This window comes from Atta cephalotes (assembly GCF_000143395.1).
Source record: "Atta cephalotes unplaced genomic scaffold scaffold00001, whole genome shotgun sequence".
In the NCBI taxonomy this organism is placed as follows: domain Eukaryota; kingdom Metazoa; phylum Arthropoda; class Insecta; order Hymenoptera; family Formicidae; genus Atta; species Atta cephalotes.
This window is the reverse complement of record NW_012130065.1, coordinates 303063-327610: the sequence shown is the minus strand read 5'-3', so window position 1 is coordinate 327610 and position 24548 is coordinate 303063. Positions and strand designations below refer to the sequence as shown.

Sequence of the window (24548 nt, the reverse complement as noted above, 5' to 3'; positions counted from 1 at the left end):
ACACCACACACACACACACACACACACACACACACACACACACACACACGTATACATACATCAATTATATATGTTCCATTTTAACTGCTCCAGGCAAATAAGATACGAAAAAATGTTATAGATGAAAGACTAATTTCAAGGAGATTTCAAGGAGGATGTTTGATCATGCGTTATTCTTTTTCTAGGTAGAGGAGTTAAAAAGATATAAAAATCACTTCTACTTTTTGAAATGGAATCGTATGATTTTTTATATAATATGATTCCTGCAATTATTCTAATATAAAAGTATTAGAGCGGAAATTATAATATTTAAAAACCAATAGCTTACGAAATATTTTGTATGTATTTTTTAAGATATTTGCCTGCGGCAATTAAAATGAGACACGCTCTCTCTCTCTCTCTCTCTCTCTCTTTCTCAGAGCAAGACCGTGATGTGCAAACGCGTTAGTGTGTGTGTGGCCACCGTGCACGTATATCATATCAATGCGATACCTAACGCGATATACAAGCACGCGTTCGTCTGTGACAGCGTGACACCCCATGAAACGCGCGTGCTTTACATATATGCTTATACGTCGGTTGGAGATATTCATTATAATAGCGAGCGCGAGCCGTATAATATGATGCATCTTTGGTATGCTAACTGGGGTCAAAAAATATAACTCTTCGTCGCCGACGAGATTTGAGTCTACCCAGACGATGGAGACATCCCCGAATTCCAACACGCATCCCTCCCACGCTGGCACTCGTCCGTTCATCACAGAACGTAACATGTATATAGTATTATATTATGATATTGAACATTAGAGAAAACGTTTGCGTTTAATTTAATAAATATTTAATAAATTCCCTAGTTGCAGTGTGAGTATAAAGAAATACGGAGTATCAAAAGACACAGAAATTAGAAAGAATAAAAATGAAAGATGCGAAGAAAATCGACTGTATCTACGCTATGTTTACACGCGCGGCAATGCAGCCGACCAAAAGAAGCTGAAGATGTTGTTGCACATATGTACGACGTACATCGAAGAATTGGTCCTTTGCGGGCCATGCAATACTAGGGACGATTATTACAATCACGATTATTCCTATGAATCATGGATAAAAATTGCAGATCTCTCGTGGTTTTTTTTAAATAAGCAAACAGAAGAGAAATCTATTAAAAATAATTGCTAATTATCATTCGGAAAATCGATTGTATTATCTTTTAATAGTAATTCTATTATGTATTATCAAAAATACACTCAGATTCGTTGTAGCAATATAATTCTATACATTTATAATGCGAGAAAATAAGGCAGGAAATGATAAAAAAATTCGCGCGTTTCTAGGAGGACAGGCACTGTCAAGTTGATCAACGATATGTCACATCCTGTTGAAAATCTCGTTTCTGCGAATCAGCATGCGGCGTAACGAACCCTTTAACCAGCTGCTGTCACAATGTCGCGTTGTCTAGAGCGTGCCTCGCGATAATAATCGTAACGAAATTATGGAGAATTACGAACGGCCGTTACTCACGATACTCGGCCGTTTTACTTACTGACTATGCATTCTAAAGATCGACAAAGATTATCTGATGGAAAGGAAAATTACTAATTTTCTGAGCTAATTTTTGCGCCAATTTATCTGAAAAATATTACGCTGCTTATAGAATACTAGATTTCATACGAGATGTATTTGTTTTTAAAAGATATTTCTTTCTTTATTTAATTCTTATATCTGTATCATTAAGATATCTTAAAAAATAGTAACATCTCTTGGATACAATTTCCAAGTCCATAATGACATCCTTTAAAAATTAACGCCTTCTATTCACTTCTGGGACACGGAAGTATAAAGGAAGAGCCTCTCTGAAAACTGTTCGGTAGCGTTACGCCTCGCTCCTAAGGCGAAATCGCGTTACTCCCAGTGTTTTGCCGAGGTACCGATTTGCACTCGACTTAAAGAAAAATATGATTGTGTCGAACTAGGCTATATTTCAGAGACGAAGACCGAGCGATCCGTAGCGGTCTCAGATACGCTGATCACGGCGGGAGAAGAAGACGAACTGCCAGCTCGCAATTGGTTGCTTATAACGAGCACGCGAAAAGCATAGGTAGCTTAATAGCCATATTTACAGCCTCATCCAATTATTGAGTAAACACGAAGAATCCGCGGGTCAATATATCGTTTGAAAAAAAAAAAGAGAGAGAGAACTAGCGCCGCCAGGCCGCTTACGGATAAGTGATGCAGGTGTTGCACGGACTTAGTAGTAAGTAAATTAGCTCGGTAAAGTTCTCGAACGCAACGTGGCTATTTTCATCTGGCTTCCATCTGAGTCTGGCTCTATCGTCGGTATTGCTCTTTTATTCATCTTCTTTTTTGTCCGCAATGTTAAAATCATGTCGCGCACTTAGACGGGACCGGTTAACAGATTTGTGCTGTACATCACACGTTAATATCGTGTGTCTCTTGATATCGTGCGCCGCGAAGTATTCAAAACGCTTAGCAGCGACAAATCTAATGCTTCTATGATAATGTTCATGAAGGTTGCCACATTGTAGGATTTAATTTTCTTTTGAATTACGCCATTTCAAGGGAAACACTTGAGACCCTTCTTTTATCCCAGAAACAAAGGGGTGTGACAATGGAACCGTTCAAACGATTTCTTCCAAACGAATATACGCATCACTCATATGCAACGCTCAATAATAATCTCGTTGCACCGTGCAGTAATTGCGCTTTCGCATGCGTAACTCGGTTAATTGATCAATAAGTGAGAATAAAAAGGACCGGCTATAATAACATAAAATAAAGAAAAAAAAAAGTATTCGCTACTTTTATCCTATTGCAAAATGAATAATACAAACATTAGAGTTATATAATTTATGAATATAATTATCCCGTATCTATAGTGCGAAATGAGGTAACGTCTGATATAAGGTAGAATACAGCAAGGAATGTTCTTGCCATTATGTTATCGTACTTGCACAATTTGCACAACTTGCACAACTCGCGCATTTATATACGATATAATTTTAATTACCTTCCTGGAGTGCAAATTAATTATCAATGTTGATAAAGTTTACGATACTCTACGTATTGTACGTGGAGGTGATATCAGCTTCTATTGCGTCTTACAAGATAGATAAGTCGTGTAAAAAAAAATGTAAGTATAAATATAAAAATATATATAATATAAATATATAAAAAATATTAAACTAAGAAATCTCTTAAATACAAAATATGTCTTTATGAATATTTCGAAAAAGTAATCGTACAAATATCACCAGCGTTTTCTCACGATGCTTTTATGCCATCGGTAATGACGATGTAAATGTTACGACAACATTACACTTTGAGTTCCAAAATAGTGAGAAAAGAACTGATTATGTCGAGTTGTCTTATCGTGCTTTCTTATATGTAACGAGTTAACATACTTAGAAATGTAAAATTCTTGGGTAAAGTTAAACTGCAAAAGCGTAATTAGTCGCTAACTGCGTCAAATGGGTGCACATAGAAATATTTGTTATTTGTTGTAACTATGCTTGCATTAGGACATTTCGTAAGGAACATGCATGAGAAACAATCGTGCATATTCAGCTAATTCAGTTATGAGATCCGAATGCGATTTTATGTTCATATAAAACGAAATAATATTAGATCTGCAATTTGAGGGAAGCGTTTAAATCTTAAAAGATAATAAGAAAAACTTCGTGTGTGTGTGTGTGTGTGTGTGTGTGTGTGCGCGCGCGCGCGCGCGCGCGCGCGCAACCCTTCTTCTTTCTCCTCGAATAATTCACGAAGGGAAATGCGGAGATTCGAGCTTAGGTAAAAAACAGCGTTGTTTGTCGAAATTACAAAGGACCGTATCCGTCTACGTCCCACGTTAAACGCGCCAACAACGACGGCAGCGACGACGGATCGCATTCTGAGTTTTAGGTGCTCCGCTACATTTGCATAATGATAATGCATTTGCATAATCATTATGATAACTCGAGGGCAATCCAGTACGCGTGCGCGCGTTCGTCATCGTCAGTTGTCTCGTCGTGGCATGTTCAAAGTATCCTAATTTTGTATCCGTGCTCTATACAGGATGATTCTGGTAACTGGGTTGGGTTATGTCACTTTTTTAAGCCAAGGCATAAAGAAATGAATGAAGATCTTAACTGTTCGCTCTACTATTCTGTGATTGTTATTTTGAATAATGAATACATTTATATAAAATGCACTTTTTTAAGAAGAGAGAATCATATACTTTTTTTTAATATCAATACTACTAAAAAAAATCAAGAATAAAGGATAGCAATTAAATATCCTGATAATCAAATTTCAAATTTAGATTTTCTACCGAAAAAAACTTGAAAAAAGATTAATTAAAAGATTAAATTTTAAATAAAAATTTTGATTTGATAACTTCAAATCACGAAAACCACAACTTTTCTTTTAATCAACTATGATTGGACACATTAAGGAAAATTTTTATAAAACGAAAAATGGACAAATTGTCAAATTTGGATAAATTTGTGATCATCTTATGCACCGAGTTGTATGATCTTCGTGCATACAAGTGTCCTATACACTCAGTTTACGCGCACGAATATACACGCTCATAGAAGAGCAGTCAACCTTCTCGATCTACGGTCGAACACGCAGTACACACAGAGACGGAATAAGGCGTAAAAGGTGTGCACGCGTGTATAAGAGCGAAATAGCTGGCAATTTGCGAGGTTTACGAGTTATTTCACAATGGCTGCAAAGTATAGTCCTACAATATTATACTGCCGTGGTAGCTCGAGTACACGGTCAGCGAACGTAGTTGCACGGGGTAGAATGAGCGCGTGTAAGTGCGTGTGAGCGAACGCAAGGGGCGAGATGGGGGAGGAGGGTCTCGTATGAGTGCATTGTTGTTCGTGTTGAGTATCACCGTCGGTGGACTACTTTGTGTACGATAGGTGCAATCGTTGTTTTACTGAAACAAGACTCCTCGATCGGATGGTACGCGACGTACTCTGGAGTTATTGGCGTCTCTCGCCTCTGCTTACCCTATTTCAAGACAATAACCAACTGACTATAAACCTGTCCGGAGGTCGTCGAGCGCTTTTATTTTCCCGAGTTAGTCGAGTCTGGTTCTAAAAGCATCTTTAAACCTCCTTCGAATCTTAATGGGAAGAGACAATCGCGACGCACGATTTCGTTTTTGAATGAAAGCGTAAAAGGTATCGCGATTCTTAAAGCTGCGACCAGAGATATGGAACAGACACGGAGTGAGAGCATCAAAAAATTTGTGAAGAAAAAACACGAGAGCGCGGTACGCGAACGATTACCGACACCTCGAAAAAAAAGATGCGAAGGAAGAGTAAAACAGACGAAACCACCATCACCCCGAAGAAGAAAGATTAAAGAGCAGCTTGTACGCCCTCGCCGGAATGATGGATGCGATCCCCGAGATGCGGGCGCCGTTCGCCAAGTAGGTGGAGACTTCTATTTCCATTCCCCCCGCGCACGTTGTTTCTCGTTTCCCTACCCGTTCGTCTTTCGCGCACCGTTTATCCGTGTTCGTCCGCTTGTTGTACGCTTTAATCGATGATACACCATTACGCCGATGCTCTGTTAAGCAAAAGAATCACTCTTTTCGCTTAGAACAAAAATCATATTCCTCTCCAAAATAGTTCTTTCAAAGAATCATACAAGTACAGGCGTTGTAAAATTTAAACACATTTGTCACAATCAGTATCATCGTATCACTTTTGTAATCATCAATCGTGTAAGATTAGTTTTAAAAATTGCGATGCGAATCTTCGAAGGCAGGTTTGTCACACGGTGACAAGGACTGTGAAAGGATATTGGCGTTTTGCGAGCTCACGCGCGCGAACAACAATTTAAATGGTAATTCAATACCACACCCTCTTTGCAAAAACCGAAAACCGCGAGTGAACGGGGCGGCCGGACCGACCCGGTCGGATCGCCGCGCCATTTCATACTCCATATGGCAAAAATGCAAGCGGAGTGCATGGCGAGTCACCGCAAAAAGCGTTAACAAGACTGCGATGCGAGTCCAGCTAATTCTATAACTTTGCCCTCATCCCCCTGGTCGGCTCGCGCGCAGCCTCCTTTCTATGTGTCTTATGAATAGCACCGTCCAGGCTCCGAAATGTTCCTTCCTTCCTTCTTTCTTTTCTCGTAGTGTCGAGCCGATCGCCTCTCGTTCTTGCCACGAAATACCGTCAACGAACTCGCCGTTCGGGGACGGTCGGCCGGTAATTATCTCTCGGCTGCGTGTAAAAATAATAATTAGCTTCCATCGTTGCATTAATTAAAGAGCCTCTCTTTCTCCCGGTTCATCATCTCCTCGCTCCGCGCTTTCGCAAGGGGAGAGTTCCGCCGTAATTACACGTCCCTCGCGGCACTAACCAGTGTCCCACAAAGGTGACCGCGCGAGTTGTTCACGCCCACGACACTCGACTTAGGTTCGCGCCATGGCATGGCACGCCGCGCCGTAGTTGTTGCAGTCGATGCTATTCCGGATATCATCATCGGGACTATTCGAGCCACTATTCCATTTATTTTGCAAAATTCATTTGGAGATGTACTTTACAAACCATTCGATTTAGACAGAAATAATCAAGCATATCGATAAGATTTCGAATATGAAGCTAATAATTTTTAGCGTTCCACAAAAAGCATCAAGCGAAAAAGTATAAAGCGTACAAATTTTCCCCTTCTCCGCAATTGTATATGTAATATATAATTCAGAAAAATTGATACGAATAAATGTTATTGTTTTCATAAAACATAAGTTTGATTAAATTGAGAGAGAAAAGAGAGAAAAAAAATTGGAAAAAGACAATCAAAATGGTACGTTAAATGTGTTAGTCGCCCAAAATGCGGCGATAGCGCACGATCATTTCCGACAAGCTGAGGAAGGCGTACGTACGTACTTGCTAGGTATTTGCCTGACGCACCTGTCTGAATTGTTCTTCGAAGCTCCAATTAGTTCCAGGTGGATGTTGACTATTTACTGATGCCGCACGAGTTTCACCCTCACGAGCTTCTCCGTTATTCCTGGAATTTCCTTGCGACTCTCCGTTATTCCGGCAGCGAGGTGGCGACGATTCGTTAGACTGTGAGGTGGCAACAGGTCTGGTGGAAGTAGTGGAGCAAGCTAATGCTTGATTTTCACCGATTTGATTCCCGAGACTTCCTGCGATTTGTGAATGGTTGTTTTGCGACGGTTGTGATGATAATGATGGCGGTGGTGGCGGCGGTGGTGGCGGCGACGATATGTATAAAGGTGGAAATAAGGTACCGAAGTTACCACTGGTCATTGCAGCCTGTAGAACCTCTAAACTATTTCTACTTTGTAACATATCTGCCTCGGTATGCTATAAAAAAAAATCATTAAAGGGAGAATTAATTAAAATCGAGCGAATATCAAACGATAAAAATAATTTTTATCGAGTAATTAACTGAGGACTGACGTCAGGACACCTTTTTCATTAATAGGAAAACAGGACAAAGATTTATTTTATCATTTCAAAAAACAATAAATTAACTTTTACTAAAAAATATATTTGCGAGTGTTATGACTTTTTTTTTATCTTTCTTATCGATTAGATTTTTTTTCGATAACTAATTTTATACAACGATCTTTGTGTGTAAGTAAATAAATAAATATCTGAAGAGGGCTCAATCCGGTAACTGAAACTTGTTTTGTATTGTAATGTTTTGTAATGTTTTATATTTGAATTTAAACTGTTTTCTTTATTTTTATTTTTCTTTATTTGTAATTTATCCTATTTAATTGTGTTACAATTTAAAATGTGTTTGACTCTTACTTTGCCCTTTATTTATTGTTATTTATTTTGTATATGAAGAGTCCTTCTATCTATTAAATGATATTTGCAAGTGTTATGACTCTAATTAATTATAATTTAGTAAGAAGTGCAATATAAAGCATCAATTATCTTTACTGAAACTTTCCAATTTTGCAAGAGATTCTCTTCATTTTCGCACTGCGGACAAATACTATTGTGCATAAGATCACGATGTGACCTCTTATCAGAATGCCAATCGTAAAGATATTCGCGCTTGCCCAGATCTGTCATCCGGTTTGGATTGTTGCTATTGTCACGGTGACAATTCATTTATGACTGTCAACGTCCATTGTTACGACTATCTCATGATTTTCTACGATTCGTGTCATTCTACCTTGGCACTTTTGTAGGTCAACGAACGCTCGAACCTGCCGAGCAAGTTTTATGACGAATTATGCGACTGCTTATCTTCACGGAAACTCAGCAGGACGAACGACAGGGAATTCTTAACAATAAGACTATTTTTTTAAATCTGCATGTGTTTTCTCTTGTTGGTGCGCGTCAACAGGAGAATACTCAGCAAAACAAGAAATGATAGTTACATACTTAACGAGATGCGAAGCGAGTGATAGATTAAATATATAGATAAGAATAAAAAGAATGAAAAGACTTTTCTTACTAACCTCCAATCTAAATTTCGCTAGTAACTGTGGATGATGCGTGTTCATTAAATTGCTCAACTGTGCTAATGAAGATGCACCTGCAGCTGCATCCAAAGCTTGTGGATTGACTTGAAGTGACTGTGAGAGTAAGTCTTCTTCATCTTGTGTTTCATCGTCCATATCTGATTCATCTTCCGACTTCTCTTCCTGATACTGAAATCGTCAAAGAACACAAAAATTATATAATTCATTTTGTTCAAAATAAAATTCTACTTCGTATTAGATATACATATATCCATATATAAGCATAAAGATATGCGCAATGCACAAGCATGTTATTCTTATCACTTGAAAACGATAAGTTATATTATAAAAGCAAATGATAATTTTTTACTATAATTATTGACTATTCTTTACTAATATTTTTATACGTTGGGAACTTTTCCTATTCTCTCTACCTTCCGATTCATATTTGCATCAACTTATATCCGCATGAAAATTTCACATAGTCGATATATTAATTATAATTCGTGTTATGTGAATTGAATAAAAAGTAGCGGAATTTATTGGTAACGTAATATCAACCATGCATGCAAGTTTAATCGTGAACAGGAAGGGCAGATAGCGAGGCATTAAACATTAATTAGGAAAATGGCGAATGCGATGAGTTATATTACACCGAGATAGCCGCTATCAAGTAACATTATTATGCTACGGGTGTCATAAGTGTTTTACGGTTGTGCCCATTGCACCGGAGCCGGCATAAAAATGTACAAGTCACATTACTGGGAACGGAAATGGTCATCGTTAAAAAAAAAGAGATGGACACTCCATATTTTTTCCTCGTCTGAAATTAACTCGACCTCTCGATAAATGTCTCGTGCGCGACTCTCAGACACGGCGAGCATCGACTCGCGTATACTCATTTTTTGTGCGCATTAATTTTTGTTTTCTAGATAAAATTAGAAAAATGTGTATATACGTTTTAAATCAGACAAAAAAAAATTTTTAAATCTAATCGTGCATCAATAAAATATATCTATATAATCTCTAGATTATATATAGATATGTTGTATGCACATTATCCAAATTCATAATGTTAAGTTATACCTAATTTGTTATTTTTAATTTATTATTTCTATAAATCATTACTGTTCCTATTTATCTATTAATTAATTTAACTGCAACAATGGAGTTAACTAATTTATTACTATTTTTGCTAGTCAATTTAACTCGTGATCATATTACTGCGATAGTAGAGTTTTTAGTAGACATTAGTTAACGTTTCAAGAAAAATCATTTACATACGTAGTACATAAATTCACACAGAATCATACAAGCATTTAAGATCCAGCTGAACCATTTAAGATATTGATGTCTATAGTTTGTGTTATCACATATACGATCCTATAATAAATATATTATATTGTTAACTAATTTAATTCAAGAAAATCAATTTTAATTCAAAATTAGTTTACTATTTATGGATATTTATTTTGAAACAGGAGAAATGGAATTTATATTTTGACATACATGAAAATAACGAAATATTAAATTCATGGAATTAGATTATCATTGCTCCTTTAATATCTAACAATATGTATTTCACATATATATATGTATTCATCTATCTCATATATTTTATCCATAATAGAACATCACAGAGATGAAAAGAAAAGAAGTGACATTCGAAAGGAGAGAGACTTCACTATTCATTATTTTAGGGAGTGTTCCTTTTATCTAAAAGAAGATGCAAATAGATTCACTGAAGCTTCGAGTATATTCAAATGGCAAAGAAGCGAGCTTTTACCTGGAAAGGGCGGACTTGAGTAAATATATGTTTATCGGGGATGCAAGTGGATTCAACGGTAAATGTACCGATGTCGAGTCCAATCTTAAATGGGACTACGATCGAAGGACAAGGCATCCAATGGGCGAGGAGTGACAAACGGTCTCTCTGTCGGCATTCTGAGCACGTGTGATAATATTGACCCTCTACGGTGGTGGTCAGGAATGAATGAGCGGCAAAAAATAGAATCCTAATCAAATACGAAACAAGTTCGTTTCTGAGATTTCGATCGGTCAACCTGTTATAAAACTTGCTTATATTTTTATTTCGTCTATATCTTCCGAATATATCTATCCCTTATCTATCCAATAATGAATTACATTATATTTCTTATACGTAATTAAAATTACAAATGATAAAGCATTAAACATGCGTGGTGAAGATGTGCTTTCAAGAAAATTTTACGTTATCCACTATCGGATATCAATAGTACGTAGTATGTGTGTCAATGTTCAAAGGCTCATTCCGATAACAAATCATGAAAGTCGTTGTGTGTTCCGGAGGCAAGTGTTTATGAGAAAAATATTGTTGAAATTGCCGCGTCGGAAAGAAGGCGCGAAAAAAAATTACGGTGGTTAGTACTGTGGCATCGTTATTCTCACTGTGGCGTGGGGTTACGAATTATATCATTCAAGTGTTTGCGGACGGTACCGTCATTACAATAATCATGGTAGAGCCGCATTCGAGGATGCCATTGTTCTAGTCCGAACCGAGCATTCGCACGTAGGTGTTTGAATCTCGTATGGAAAGTGACAGAGGAAATACGTCGGTTGCATCCGTCGACGCAACGAATATCCTCAAGTGGATAGACATTCAATTATTATTAATCGGATTAGATCTGTTTGAAGAATCATACATAATTTTCCACTTAATAATTATTACTAACTACAATTCAACTTTATCACTAATATTTATTCTATTGAAACTTGGACTTGTGTGAATATTCATTTAATTAGGAATCACACCTTATTTTCTCGATATTTACCTTTGCAAAAAAATTATGTCGTAACGATCTATTTTTATTCTTGTCACTTCTGATAGCAATTAGAGATGAATTGAATAAATCAATATAGATGATTAATAGAAGTAAGATTGTCGCTTTGAACAAACAATTGATGAGCACAGTTCCATCGCGCTCTCTCTCTCTCTCTCTCTCTCTCTCTCTCTCTCTCTCTCTCTCACACTCTTCCTCTTTTCATAATCCATGGCGCTGTGGTTTCATAAAGACATTTTAACGAGATTTAATATATCCTAGGCACGACAATAGCTAAATTTATCGAAGGCTAAGTCGCGGCGCGTTACCCTTTGGAGCCACTGCAGATAGCAATGTCCACCGTGATTTATCGCCATACCATCACCATCCGATTGTTTTATTGTTTATACTTTATAGTTTCCACTCTTCGAAAGTGCTTACACTCTTTAACAAAGACTCGTGGGTGCGTGCGGCAGCATGTATGTGCACGCGTTCTCGCATATATACTTGTATCTCGGCGTGGCTTGTAAATCATCGCCTAAATGCTTCAGGCACTATATACGGCTCTAAAATATTCTAATTACTACAAGACTATCGCGTTTAATTGAGGAATATCAGTTATATGAATATCTGTCAATTTTGATTATTAATCATAAAAAAAGTTCGTATAGTTCGTTATTTATATTATTCTTAGTTATATAATTTCATTTACTCAAAATGCGAATAACTTAATTCCTTTTCATCATTATTTATTTATTAATTTTACAAGAATACAATATGTATACTAAAATATACAATTTTTACATCAATGCAGTTTAGTTTGTTAATCGTCTAGATGAATCTTATGTATCTAGTTACAAAGAAAAAGTTATTACTTCTGTTCAAGATATTTCTATTTACAACTTTAATCTACCTAGTTAATATCGCGTAGCTTTTATTAAGTGCAACAATCTGCTGTGCATATTGAAAATTATGAAATAAACAAAGACGTATATAAATTGCAAGAAAGATTTGATAAAGTGAAAGATTTGAAAAGAACTTCTCATCAAGATGTAAAAGATAACACAACTATAAAATAATTATATTTGAATACATTTGTAAATACTAAAATTATCAGAGTTTAAATGATTTACGCGATTTATATAACGATGCATTTTTTTATTTTATACTTAAAAATAAAATATATATATAATGTATATAATTGTTAAAGCGTATTTGTAGAATAATAAAGTGCAATTTGTGGATTAATAAATAAACACATAAAAATAATAATATGTAATAATTGTTTCCACGTTAAATATTATATAAATAAATCATTTTACATAATCTACTTCTATTTCCGATAATTTAATGATTAATGTGAAACTTTATTACACAAAGGGAATATAAATATTATTTTATTTTTTGTTATTTCTGAATCACATGATCTTCTTGCAATAAATCTGTAGTACAGTTTGTTTTTTTATGATTGCAACAATTATGATTATCAATAACAGCAAGGTTAAAGATATTTTACGTTACAAAAAATTGAATTGTATTAAACGCATAAAACTTATCGATAGTTTGAAAATAATTTTCTATATATGCAGATATGCAGCTGGTATTATCACATATACAAAAATACCGATCATCAAGACTGTCGATCGGATCGGTGACTGTTTGGTCGAAGTATTTAGTCTAGGTTTTATGGATGGTATTTTGCACACATGTGATTTAAATATATAACGATTAGATATAACCGCGAAATGAAAAAGAAATGAAAAACGTTAGCGCGTCAAAAATTATATTGTAAAGGCATTATTATCAGACAAAAAATATTATATATGTCGAGAATTTTTCTTAATTGGACATATATGGCAGTAAAGAAGCAAAATTTATTTATAAAGACAGATAAAATCAACAAGAAATAACGAATCAGTGAGTGTCCCATCGGAATTATAAATTATCTTTAAAAATAATGCGCGATAAATGTGTAAAACGTTTTTATGTATGTGCATATTTCGCGATTTTACTGTGCGATACCATTAGATATTACTAAAAATAAATAGTACGGCGAAAAAGAAAATAGGTATGCAAATCAATAGATAGATAAACGGGTGACTATTGATGACGATCGCGAATGCCGCACTATAAACATATGTAGCAGTTATAAAGGTGAAAAGCAAAACAAAGTATACATTTAAATTTTGAAAATCACTATAAAATGGCAACAAGGAAAATAAAGCGCGATAAGTACTACTGAGATCTATAGTATATACGAGTTGTTACAAATCATTTTTTTCGCGATAACTTGTCGCGATAGCTAACAATCCAATCTTTTTACGTTATCCTACGTAGTTTCATTTTAGTATTCTATACGTAGTATTCCGTATGGAATATTTATTGTCAAATATTACCCAAATAAATATTCACTGAGAGAGAGAATAGAAATATCTATGCAACATAGTGCAGATAATTTCTGATGCCATGTGCAACAAAATAGATATACGTGTAACGTGCGAACGCGTGAAATAGGATGCGTTATCGAGAACGTTATCGAACTCATTTCCTCAGTAACGCCGAGAAGGTATAAGTCGCAAGCATATCGCGTCGATATCGAAGGAAATGACTGTAAAATAATTGCTTTACATATTGTAGCGTTGTACCGTGACTCGCTGAGTTTACCATATTCCACGAACACGAGGCACCGCGATTCCCGCGCGTAACCGATAAAAGCGTATACGCGATATAGGGCACGCAATGAATTCAAAACGAAGACTACCGAGAATTCGAAATGGCGCGACGCCGCGGTGATTAATTGCGCGCTGGGAACTTTCCCACTTGGGAGGTCAAATAATAGTGCTACTGCGGAGAAAAAAAAACATATCGAGGTTTATCGTGATAATAGACAAAGTCGTAGGGAAAGTCGTGAAAATGTATACGCCTTACTTTGAAGAACGCACAAGGACAATCTATATGCGCGAATTTTATAGTTCGAATTGTATTTCAATATCTACTCTCGTTTACTCAGTTACGTTTATTCTCTATTTGAACAGCTTATCAGTTCGTCTGAGTATAATTTCATTTTTCTCGTACTTACTATAGGATAAAGTCGCCTAATATGAGATATTTTTTAAAGACTAATTTATTTAATTTGCCTTAAATCTTAATTCTTATTTTCGTGTCAATTTTATGGAAATATATTCAAGATTTACCAAAAGTTAGCGACCGATAATAGTTATATTTTGTTGTACATAAAATTTTTTTACCGAAAGTGTCAATTTTGCTCATTCAAAAAAAGGGTTCCTAATATAAGATACAAGGGTTTTTTTGTATGAGATGGTGAGATGAGATCTCATAACAGAAAACTAAGAAAAAATAAAGTAAGCTTTTATTATATTACGTACAAATAGGAACAAAGAATTTGAATGTATACATAATAATTATATAATTTTTCGATATGTGTGTGTGTGTGTGTGTGTGTGTGTGTGTGTGTGTGTATGTGTATGTGAGTAATCTTAACAATAGAATCATCATTTTTAATATTTCGTTCAATAGTATGCTTTGAGATATTGAATTGTTTAGATGCTCTCATATTAGCTAGGAATACTTTAATCTCATATTACGACTTCCATGTCTTGCGGTTTCGTTGCGGACCAAATCGAATCTTTACAGTTAAACAATCATTATATCACGTGTTTTCCTATTAATATGATCTTACTCTATCACTGCATGCAGATTTTACCAAATATTAATTTATTATATAATAAAACAAAGTTTGAAGACTAACCTCAATAAAATTCAACAATATTCAATTTCAAGAATCTTTTTTCACAACTACTACACGCATGATTTAATAAAGAGTTTTCTATTAAATATGTCACTCTATGAGTAATAAATTCATAATAAAATCAATCACATGCGCTTATTAGTTTAGAAGAAATCTCGCTATCTCATATTGGGAACCTATCTCATAATAGGAGATCTTATCCTACCTGACTTTCTATTGCAACACTGTGCACGTTATGAATAATTGATAAAAATTCACGTATTCTTGCAGAACTTTGATTAAAAAAAAAAAAAAAAAAAGTAACGGTATTATTATACGAACCGTACTGAATGAGATTCATCGGCTCGTGGCGCCCATCGAGAATCACGCGGGCGATCCATAATACATTAGATAAAAGCGGATACGTAGCGAGAAGAGTAACGATTTAACGAATGGTCCCGGCGTTTATCGATACCCAATAAGAATGAAAGTACGAGTACCTACACGAGTTCCCGCAGGCCCTCCCGCGGTGCTCCCACGCAGGGATCACGGCTTCATCGGTCGATCTTTTTCTCGTATGTGCGCGAGGAATACGCGTGTAACTCTGCGGTCCATAAAATAAATTCATAAGCGCCCGATGATAAACAGCTCGGAAACGGAGCCGTTTTGGCAGATCGATCGATTTAGATTGAGAGATTACCCCCGGTGTCCACCCGATGCCCGGGTGAACGGAAGAGCGCTGATTTATCGGCTCCTCCAGGACTCTTGTCAGGTATATAAATTCATTGACCATCAGAATCGTCATCGCCGTAATCGCTTTTATTTATCAATATCGCCGAGAAAACACATCGATCAGAACTGTCTATTTAGATGAAATGTCCTTTGGAACATAGGGAAGTTACGCAGGGAAGCGGTATTAATCGAAAGCACGATAGTTTTTCCTTTCCCATGTATAATTTTCATTCGTGTGATCACTGTTATTATTAATTTAAGATCTGAAATAAGGTAAAATAGCGAATGCTAAAATACATTTTATAATATTTATCATATTGATTTGATGCCGATTTGCTCGTTCACTCGCGAAAATTATTGGGGAAAAAAATGTAGGCTGACCATAGATGTGAGGTGGGGTTTCTTTAATCCCACTTAGGTAAAGGTACCTATAAAGGAGAAGTTTGTTGAATTTAGGACATTTGGTAGACGAGGGTCGGCCAAACCGACGCTTTCTTCTCTTCCATGTGTTTGCCAGATTCGAGATCGTGAACGGAGGAATCACGGTAACTTTTACCACACAAGCGCAAATTATTTTTATCGATTCGTTCTTACGCAACGCTTTCGAGAACGCCCTCGTGGGAGACATTTGTCCAAAAGGAACGTTAGCTAGATTCGCACGAGTACAAATATCGGTAATGAAATGTTTTATATGCTGCTTCTTTAAACGCTGTTTCTTTTTCTCTCGTGTGATTCTTTGAAACAAAATGAAATAATATCTTTGAAAAAATAATGTCAGAGATCTGCTACGCGCATGAGTGTCGCTTCGAGGGCGGTCCGCGCGATCAAGTTCGAGGAAAAGGGTCTCCAGGGTGAGCACCCATATTTATAACCGTGGCGTATTTCGTGTAAAGTAAATCGGAGACGCGGTGGAAAGACGGACGGACGATGGCTGCTCCGCCAGATTTAATTAATGACCCGCCGAGTTTGATCTGCCGGCTACAAAGACCGTAGGCAGTACTCTCTTCTCTCTATCGTTTGCGTTCTTCCTTCTTTCGTCATCGTGTTCCTCCCTCCATGGTCTATCTTCTCCGACGTATGCGGGGTCACGGACGGAAGGGAAAGAAGTGAAAGAAAAAGCAGCAGGGGAAGAGGGAAAGAAACGAATGTTTATTTCGGTCTTGGAGCGAAGATCGCACGAGAAAGGCACTTTCTCGATATTTACGGTCTTGAAGCATCATACGTATTTGCTATAATATTTAAGAATTCAATGCGTCGAGATATACCATCAATCCCTCTGCAAAAATTTTTGCAACAGATAAGATCGATCGTTTTTTTCATTATGTGACGGTAAATACAAACATATAATCATAATTCAGTCGTATCGAAAATGCATTATGATAGATTACAAATTTTGCATCTTTGCGCGATCTATGTACCTGAAGCAGGCAGGATGGCGAGACGACTGCACCGCTGACAAACCACAGACATACTTCAGCGCATAGTTATTTCGAACTTGACCCACATTCCCGACTTCCTACAAACTTTGCTTTTCTCGTTCTTCTCTCAGGCGAAGTCTTTGAAAAAGACAGATTGATCGAATAGGGTCATCTTAGATGAAAAACGTTCGCGAGCGGCATCACCGCGCGATCGCGATGAATTTATTTCTGTGCCGAAGCCGAAATAAAACTATGACAAATTACGTAATCACTTTAGTCTCTTCTCTCCGCTCCCCCCCCCCCTCTGAAGGGAGTAACATTTTCGATTTCATAAGCTGATATTTATCGAAACAGTCAAACGAATGTACGACAGTGACGGATCGTCTAAATTGAAGAACGGAATTCGGCTATCCGCAATGGCAAGAAGCGGAGTGAAAAGGAGGGGTGGGATATGAGTGGGCCATGAAGGGAGGTATAGAGCAATATTAATAGCGTAGGTGGTGGTAAAGCGTCGTGGAAGATATTGTTAGAACTCGGAGGCTGACTCGCGAGCTCCGGAGGGGAGAGCTCCTTGCTAATGGGGTTTTAATGACGGCCAGCTGTCCGTCCGTCACACACTTTTAGACAACTATTCGGTATTTCTGTATCGCCATCTCTCGATCCTGATTTCCCGAGCGTCGCAAGATCGACTTATGTCTCTCTCTCTCTCTCTCTCTCCTCTTCTGTCTCCTATGTCGGTATGGTGTCCGATGTTCAAGACAACAACCTTCGAAGGCTCAAGCTGAGAAAATAATTTAAAGGAATCCAAAGAGGAGAGAGAAACGGCTTGCACACTGATGAAGTGTGTGTGGAGAGTTAGATTGTGACTTCTTTGCAATACAGGATGTTTCAAATTATTTACTTTTCCTTTCACTGAATTTATTTGAGATCATTTCATAATCGATTTTCTATATTTCAATATCTTTCCTTTCTAAACTTTCTTTATTTTAATAAAACATAAGAATTCCTTCATTCATATAAGAATTATTAATAATTATAAATTATAAATTATCTAAATTTTGTATGTGTGTGTAACTAATCTACGTTCCTACAGCTCAAGATGTCAATACTATTTGTGAAATCATTTAATGTAAGATGTATGTATATACTGAACTGTATGTATATATTGAAAAGTTCTTAAACAAAAAATCTACGAATTTAGATATTTTTATTCTTATCAAGTTGCTACATAATGTCCTCTTTCTTCTCAAATACATAATAGATTAATGGTACAATGAAATAGAAACTTATTGATACTCTTTTTCCGGAATCATGTTTAGTTAATTCATTCTATTACATATATCTTGGATCGCCAATACATTATTAATAAACATTCTTCTTATAGTCGCCATTTTAATTTAGAAAATGAAAAAAGAATCTGGAGTTAGATCAGATAAACACGGGGAAAGAGATGGTCAATCAATCTATAACTTGTCATGAATGAAACGGCAATCGATTAGTTTTAGGTGCATTCTTATTGTTTTCACGCAATTGTTCCGAGTGAGTTGTAATCTCGATATTATATAATGTAATTCTAAATTTCTTAAAATAAATTTGATTGCCAAGAATCTCGAGGCATCCGAGCATCAGTTCGCAATGAGAGAGAAAAGTAATCGGTGCATCGAAACGTTTGTTCTTATCGGCAGACAATAATTAAGCCGCGTGCCGACAATTCAGGAGAAAGAAACGAAAGGTTTCGGATTGAAGCGTGCAATCACCACGTGCACGAAGGGTTACATGCACTTACTGATGTAGGAAGCAGACAAGCGAAGAAAAGCGGGAGGCTACAGCGCGATTTTATGACCCATTAACTCATCCAGCCGAATTGCTCGCGACATGGAAAATCTTCCGCTTAAATTTAACGCGAAGCTTTTATAAACTCATACAAAGTTCATAAACAGAAATATTTCGCGCAACAAAAATTTTTTATATACTCCACACAGCGTGCTTCAACTTTTCATAGTCAATATATTTGATATTCATTTGATATTTCATATTCTAATAATTTCAGAATCGAGAAATTCTCTGTCAAAACCATTCGCAAAGTCGATCGATCAACCCTAGATCTTTTTCAGGTAACTCGTTCCAAGAGCCATTTGAATTTAAAATTTTCCATAAAAGAATGCTATGTTGCTACCTGAAGAAATTTTGCTACCTAATTGTCTCGGCATTCTTTCCGAAAATGTAAAGGACATGTCACGTTGATCCTAAATATTATAGATTTAATAGCAACTATAGATAATAAGTATTCAAAAGTTTTATGTAACATGGATGTTTGTCATTCATTTTATTTGTATTGCACCTGAATGGACAGAATAATCCTGGTATTCCAGTATTCGATAACGTTATATCATGGAATGCCATTAAACTTAGAGATAGGATATGTAATGCTACACAAATGTTTTAAAACATTCTTTGATTGATCAATTCGTAAAATTCTTTCTTCTAATTGATCAATAAAATGTTTCAAAGTATTTGCAAAGAAATTTTAACTCCATAAACTCAATTCTATGCCTTTTTCTCTTTTGCGTATCACGAATTGCATTAAATAATCATTAAAATATAAAGAAAAACAATCTATATAAAATTCTATTTATCTTTTTAAGATAAACTTAAAAAATAATTTAGTTAAAAAAGTTCATTTTTTCAAAATATTTAAAAAATTTAGAAAAATCTATTTGTCTCAACTCCAATTAAGAAGCATCTGTCACCAACCATTCTTTCGCAGTTTTTCTCCTTCTTATATATTTTCCTGTTGTTGTCTTGAAATTCCAGATTTCTTTTCCGCAATAATCTATTTCAGACTCTAGCTCACAAAACATCATTGTCGCTTATCTGATATGTAAAATTCTTTCAGATGAATAGAATTATAAACTAAACAGATATGATATAATTCTAAGCATTGTTACCTATAGCTGTTTAAATTTTTCCCATAACATAATAAACCTATTGGTTGAAAAAATAAAATAGAGAGTGACTATACTAAATCTGAGCATTTATTCTCCAAGCATTTATCATTGTTACGAAAATAAAATCTCGACCACGTGAAAAATAAGATCGATCGTGTGATTATTGAAGGACGAATGTGATGACAAACATTTCTAAAAGAACGTCAAAGAGTATCGACTGAATCTTTCTTTCTGAGAATCTGTATATAATCAAATTTTTATGTTATTTCTAATTAATATTTCTTATTTAATAAGACGATACGACAAATGCAAAAACTGAAAAATAAAAAACTGGATAAGATAAAAAAATAACGAAAAAAGTTATATAAAATAAAAGGACTGAGTATGATCATGTGATTGATAACAACTTTGGTGTTGGTCACAGAGAAAGTGTTTTTAGCTATTATTCTTAATACTTCGACTTTTAAGGTTTGAACGCATTCCCAAGATAGCTTAATGACGAGATTTGGACCCATCAAAGTGCTTCTAATCTACAAAAAAATCTAGCAAGGAAATTAGGTATACCTACTTGGAAAATTCGTGACTTAGTGTTGCGTCATAAAATGGACAAGCAGAAAAATTCCTAGTCTCAATAAAATCTTTATATAAAGCATTTCAGCACAAAAATAAATTAATATTTAAAAATCGAGTTAAACAATTTTATGTAATAATACATACATGCATACAATAATGCATACGTAAATCTGTTCGCAACAGCATTATTTAAAAGATTGCAATCAATTTATATGTAGAGGAATTGGATAATATTTGGAGATTAGTATGGAACAAGGATGATTTAAGATTATTAGATGTATGTGGTAGCTTACTAAACTACTGACAAGTCCACCTACACGTGAAAGTCGGGATCTTCCCATATTGAGAATAGAGGCAGTTTTGTTTAGAGACAGAGTTATTGTGCATTTTGTTATGTAACTGCTATTTACACGGCACAAAGTTAACTTTATCAACTAGTCATATCATTAAGTAAAACATCGTTTTTAGTATTTTATATAAACAACATTTATTATTTCTTAAGTTGTGGATTTAAAATCTTTCTTATTTTAAAGCTGCTTGTTTTATATAATTTTTTTTTCATTACTCGTCATTCGGTTGATTAGACAAAGAAGTGGTGGGCGACACAATCGCCCATCACTTCTTACAATCTAAGTAAGGAAAAAATAAAAAAATTTGTAAATGCTGTTGCAAAAAATATGAATATTTAAGGAAAATAATAGACAAGATGATAAAAAGACTAATTGCGTTATTTGTGAAGAAAATTTTATAAAGATTAAATTCAATGCAATGTCTGTGAAGGTTAGACTTATGAAAATAACGCGAACCTTAAAGAAAGCTTGGTAAAAATTATCTCTTTTATAAATGTGAAGTTTAGATGTCCAAAATAAAAAATAAAAATTTATAATTCAAAGTTTGTAATAAATGTTTTTAAAAAAGTATTTCCAACAATACCGTTCTCCAATTTATAAAAATTGTAAAATATATAGCATTTAAAATATATATATGTAATAGCATTTAAAAATGTAAAAATCTTAATTTTTATTTTTAGAAAAAAAAATACGATTAAAAGTTCTGATACAAGAATAATGTTTCATATCATACATGTACATGTATATTACACTTAATTTTTTTCGTCCAACAAAATGAAGTTGTAGCGACATATCGTGGAATTTTTTTTCGAGTGAATGGAAGGGTTTATCATCCCAGAAATATACCATGCGCCAATCGGTCTAAGAACAAAAAAAGAAGATTTTACTATTGCATTGAAAAGAACGTCACCAATTTTATTATTGCGACATTTACAGCATTTTTTAACGTTAATGAATTCCATTTAGATATTTTTACAGCTTTTAATATCTTCTCGTATTATACTTAATTTGAAGGAGAAAAATATTACGTTTTGTACATTATATAACTTTTACTTATTTTTTTAAAAGAAAGATAATATAGCTATTACAAAGAAAATGTTTAATTGTTTAATATTGCTATTATATGCTCGAACTAACAGAAATATTAAAAATTATTTATATAACGAAAAGAAAAAAATATTTTAATAACAGCAAAAAACTCACAAAGTCAAAAATAAAGTTATATATTTTTTACAATTAAAAATGAAAGAGAAATTTCGGTAGAACACATCACTAATTGGCCAATTCAAAAATAATATAATAATAAAATAATAAAAATAAAATATTCTCATTAATAATTTATTAGGAATCGATCGATGTGAGTGGATGTAAAATGTGCGCTAAGTGATGAGGCCCTCTCAAAAAAAATAATTAATAAAAAATTTCGGTGGGGGGTGGCTGAATAACCCTTCCTCCCCCCTCCGCTCCGGATACGCTCATGTTCATACCACCTTTCTCTACATTAACTTGTACGTATAAAACTAAAATATGACTCTTTCACATTATAGTGAAAGTGAATAACTTAATTGAATATAAGCTGTTGCGTTCAACTGCGATATCGATTCGTTGCAACAATGTATCGTGTCTTAACCGGTAGTCCTTGCGGTTACCCTCTCAGCACGTCCGGAAACGTGAGCGGTATCCTTCTATGCAACAACGGTTTGCGATCGATTTCTTCAGCAGATGGCAGTTTTCGATTTTGGCAGCAATAATAAAGTTACAAGCAAGAAAAGAAGATGCAATTTTGTGGTAGGATGTGTGCTGGACGGTAACCGCGAACTTCACATGTGCTATCGCGAATGACCGATGTTGCACGAAGACTATGATGCCACAAATATATAACTAAATATCTAAACTGTACATAGAATATTGCAATATTATACTATTAAATTTTACTGCAGATAAAATATTTTAAAAGATTTTTTTTCGACATAAGAAAAAAGAGACATAAAACACAAACAAAAAGATTTTTCTTCACGGCCAAAAGTCCATTAATACATTCTTTGGTCATAAGAACTATAGTACATTTGTGATAACCGTAAGATTAGCATATCTTAACGATTAACGCTGTAAAAAGATATATTCATCTTACGGTTATCACAACCATTGAATATATTGATGGGCGAAATTATCACTATTTCCGATTGACGGTAATCGTAATATTTTTTCTGTTTGCATGCAAAAAAATTAATTTCCTATATTATACCTTTAAATAATTTAATTAAACCCCTCCCCCCCCCCCCTCCCTCTCTCTCTGTCTCTCTGAGTATAAAATAATAAGTTTAATTATAACAACTTTTATTATAATGATCTAGCATGAAACATATATTATACATATGTTAGATATAACTAAAAAAATATCTATGATAGATCATGATGGCACAAGTTAGGAAACTTGGCGTGATCCAAGGTCGCCAAAGAGACGAAGAAAGAGTCAACGACAAAGACAACGAGGGACGATCGCGTGTCTCGGCTAGAAAACGGGAGCCCACGGTGGCTCTTCTGACTTCTTGAATGAATAATCGCCCCGAATTTACTGTTGGAATAATACACCGAGGATACGATCTATCCGAAATCACGCCCCCACGTAACCATTCATTTAACATTAATTTAATGATATATAACTGGACAGAGAAATGTTCTCGTGCCTTCAGTCTCTTCGCGGAAGAGAATCCTGGATACGGAAGAATCTCCGATAAAAGCGCACTTGTAAATGAATCAGTACTCTAATACTTTGATGATTATTCGAAAATCTTAAGAAACTCATCAATTAGCTTTTTTTATGCCCATTTCTACCAATATAGATCAACTTTAATCTACTCTTTATCCTCTTTTTCTAATTCTTAGAACTAGAAAAAGATAAAAAAACATAAATTAAATTAAGATCATAGTTATTCTACATTGGTAACGAAACGAGCACTATCGATGTAATTTGTAAATTTTTAATTTCAATACAGAAAAGAAAAATTTGCAAAAGATGTCTATCGTTATCAACTTTGTATGTTTCTTTCGATGCATGTTTCGGCGTTCAATAAATATTCTTTTTAAGATGACTATTGATATAAGGTCCAGAAGAGATTGCATCGAGCGTGACAGCCCGCGAAGGGATCGGACTGGGAGGAAAAGAAACGAGCAGAAAGAAAGAGGTGGAAAGAGGCTGGACGGTCAGAGTCTTCGAGGTGAAGGCATTTCGACTAACGCAATAAAGGCGCGCGCGATAATATTGCGAATAATAAATATCGGGATGTAAATCCATTGGCAAAGGTAACGTCGGGCATAAATCAACGTTCCTGGAGGCGAAGAGAGAGAGAGAGAGAGAGAGAGAGAGAGAGAGAGAGAGAGAGAGAGAGGAGGAGGGAGGGAGGACGGACGGACGGTACGGTACGTACGTCGTACGTACGTACGTACGTACGTACGTACGTACGTACGTACGTACGTACGTACGTACGTACGTACGTAC

At 35.2% G+C, this 24548-nt stretch overlaps 1 protein-coding gene across 1 annotated transcript in view; it reads right to left on the bottom strand.

Moving 5' to 3' along the window:
- LOC105622024 (protein dead ringer homolog) overlaps positions 1-24548 on the bottom strand; it is a 119509-nt gene that overhangs the window by 64718 nt on the left and 30243 nt on the right. The window contains exons 2-3 of the mRNA XM_012203805.1: positions 8480-8671; positions 6945-7364 (exon numbers count right to left, since the gene is read on the bottom strand). Coding sequence (XP_012059195.1) covers positions 6945-7364; positions 8480-8671 — 612 coding nt within the window. The remainder of the gene's footprint in view (positions 1-6944; positions 7365-8479; positions 8672-24548) is intronic.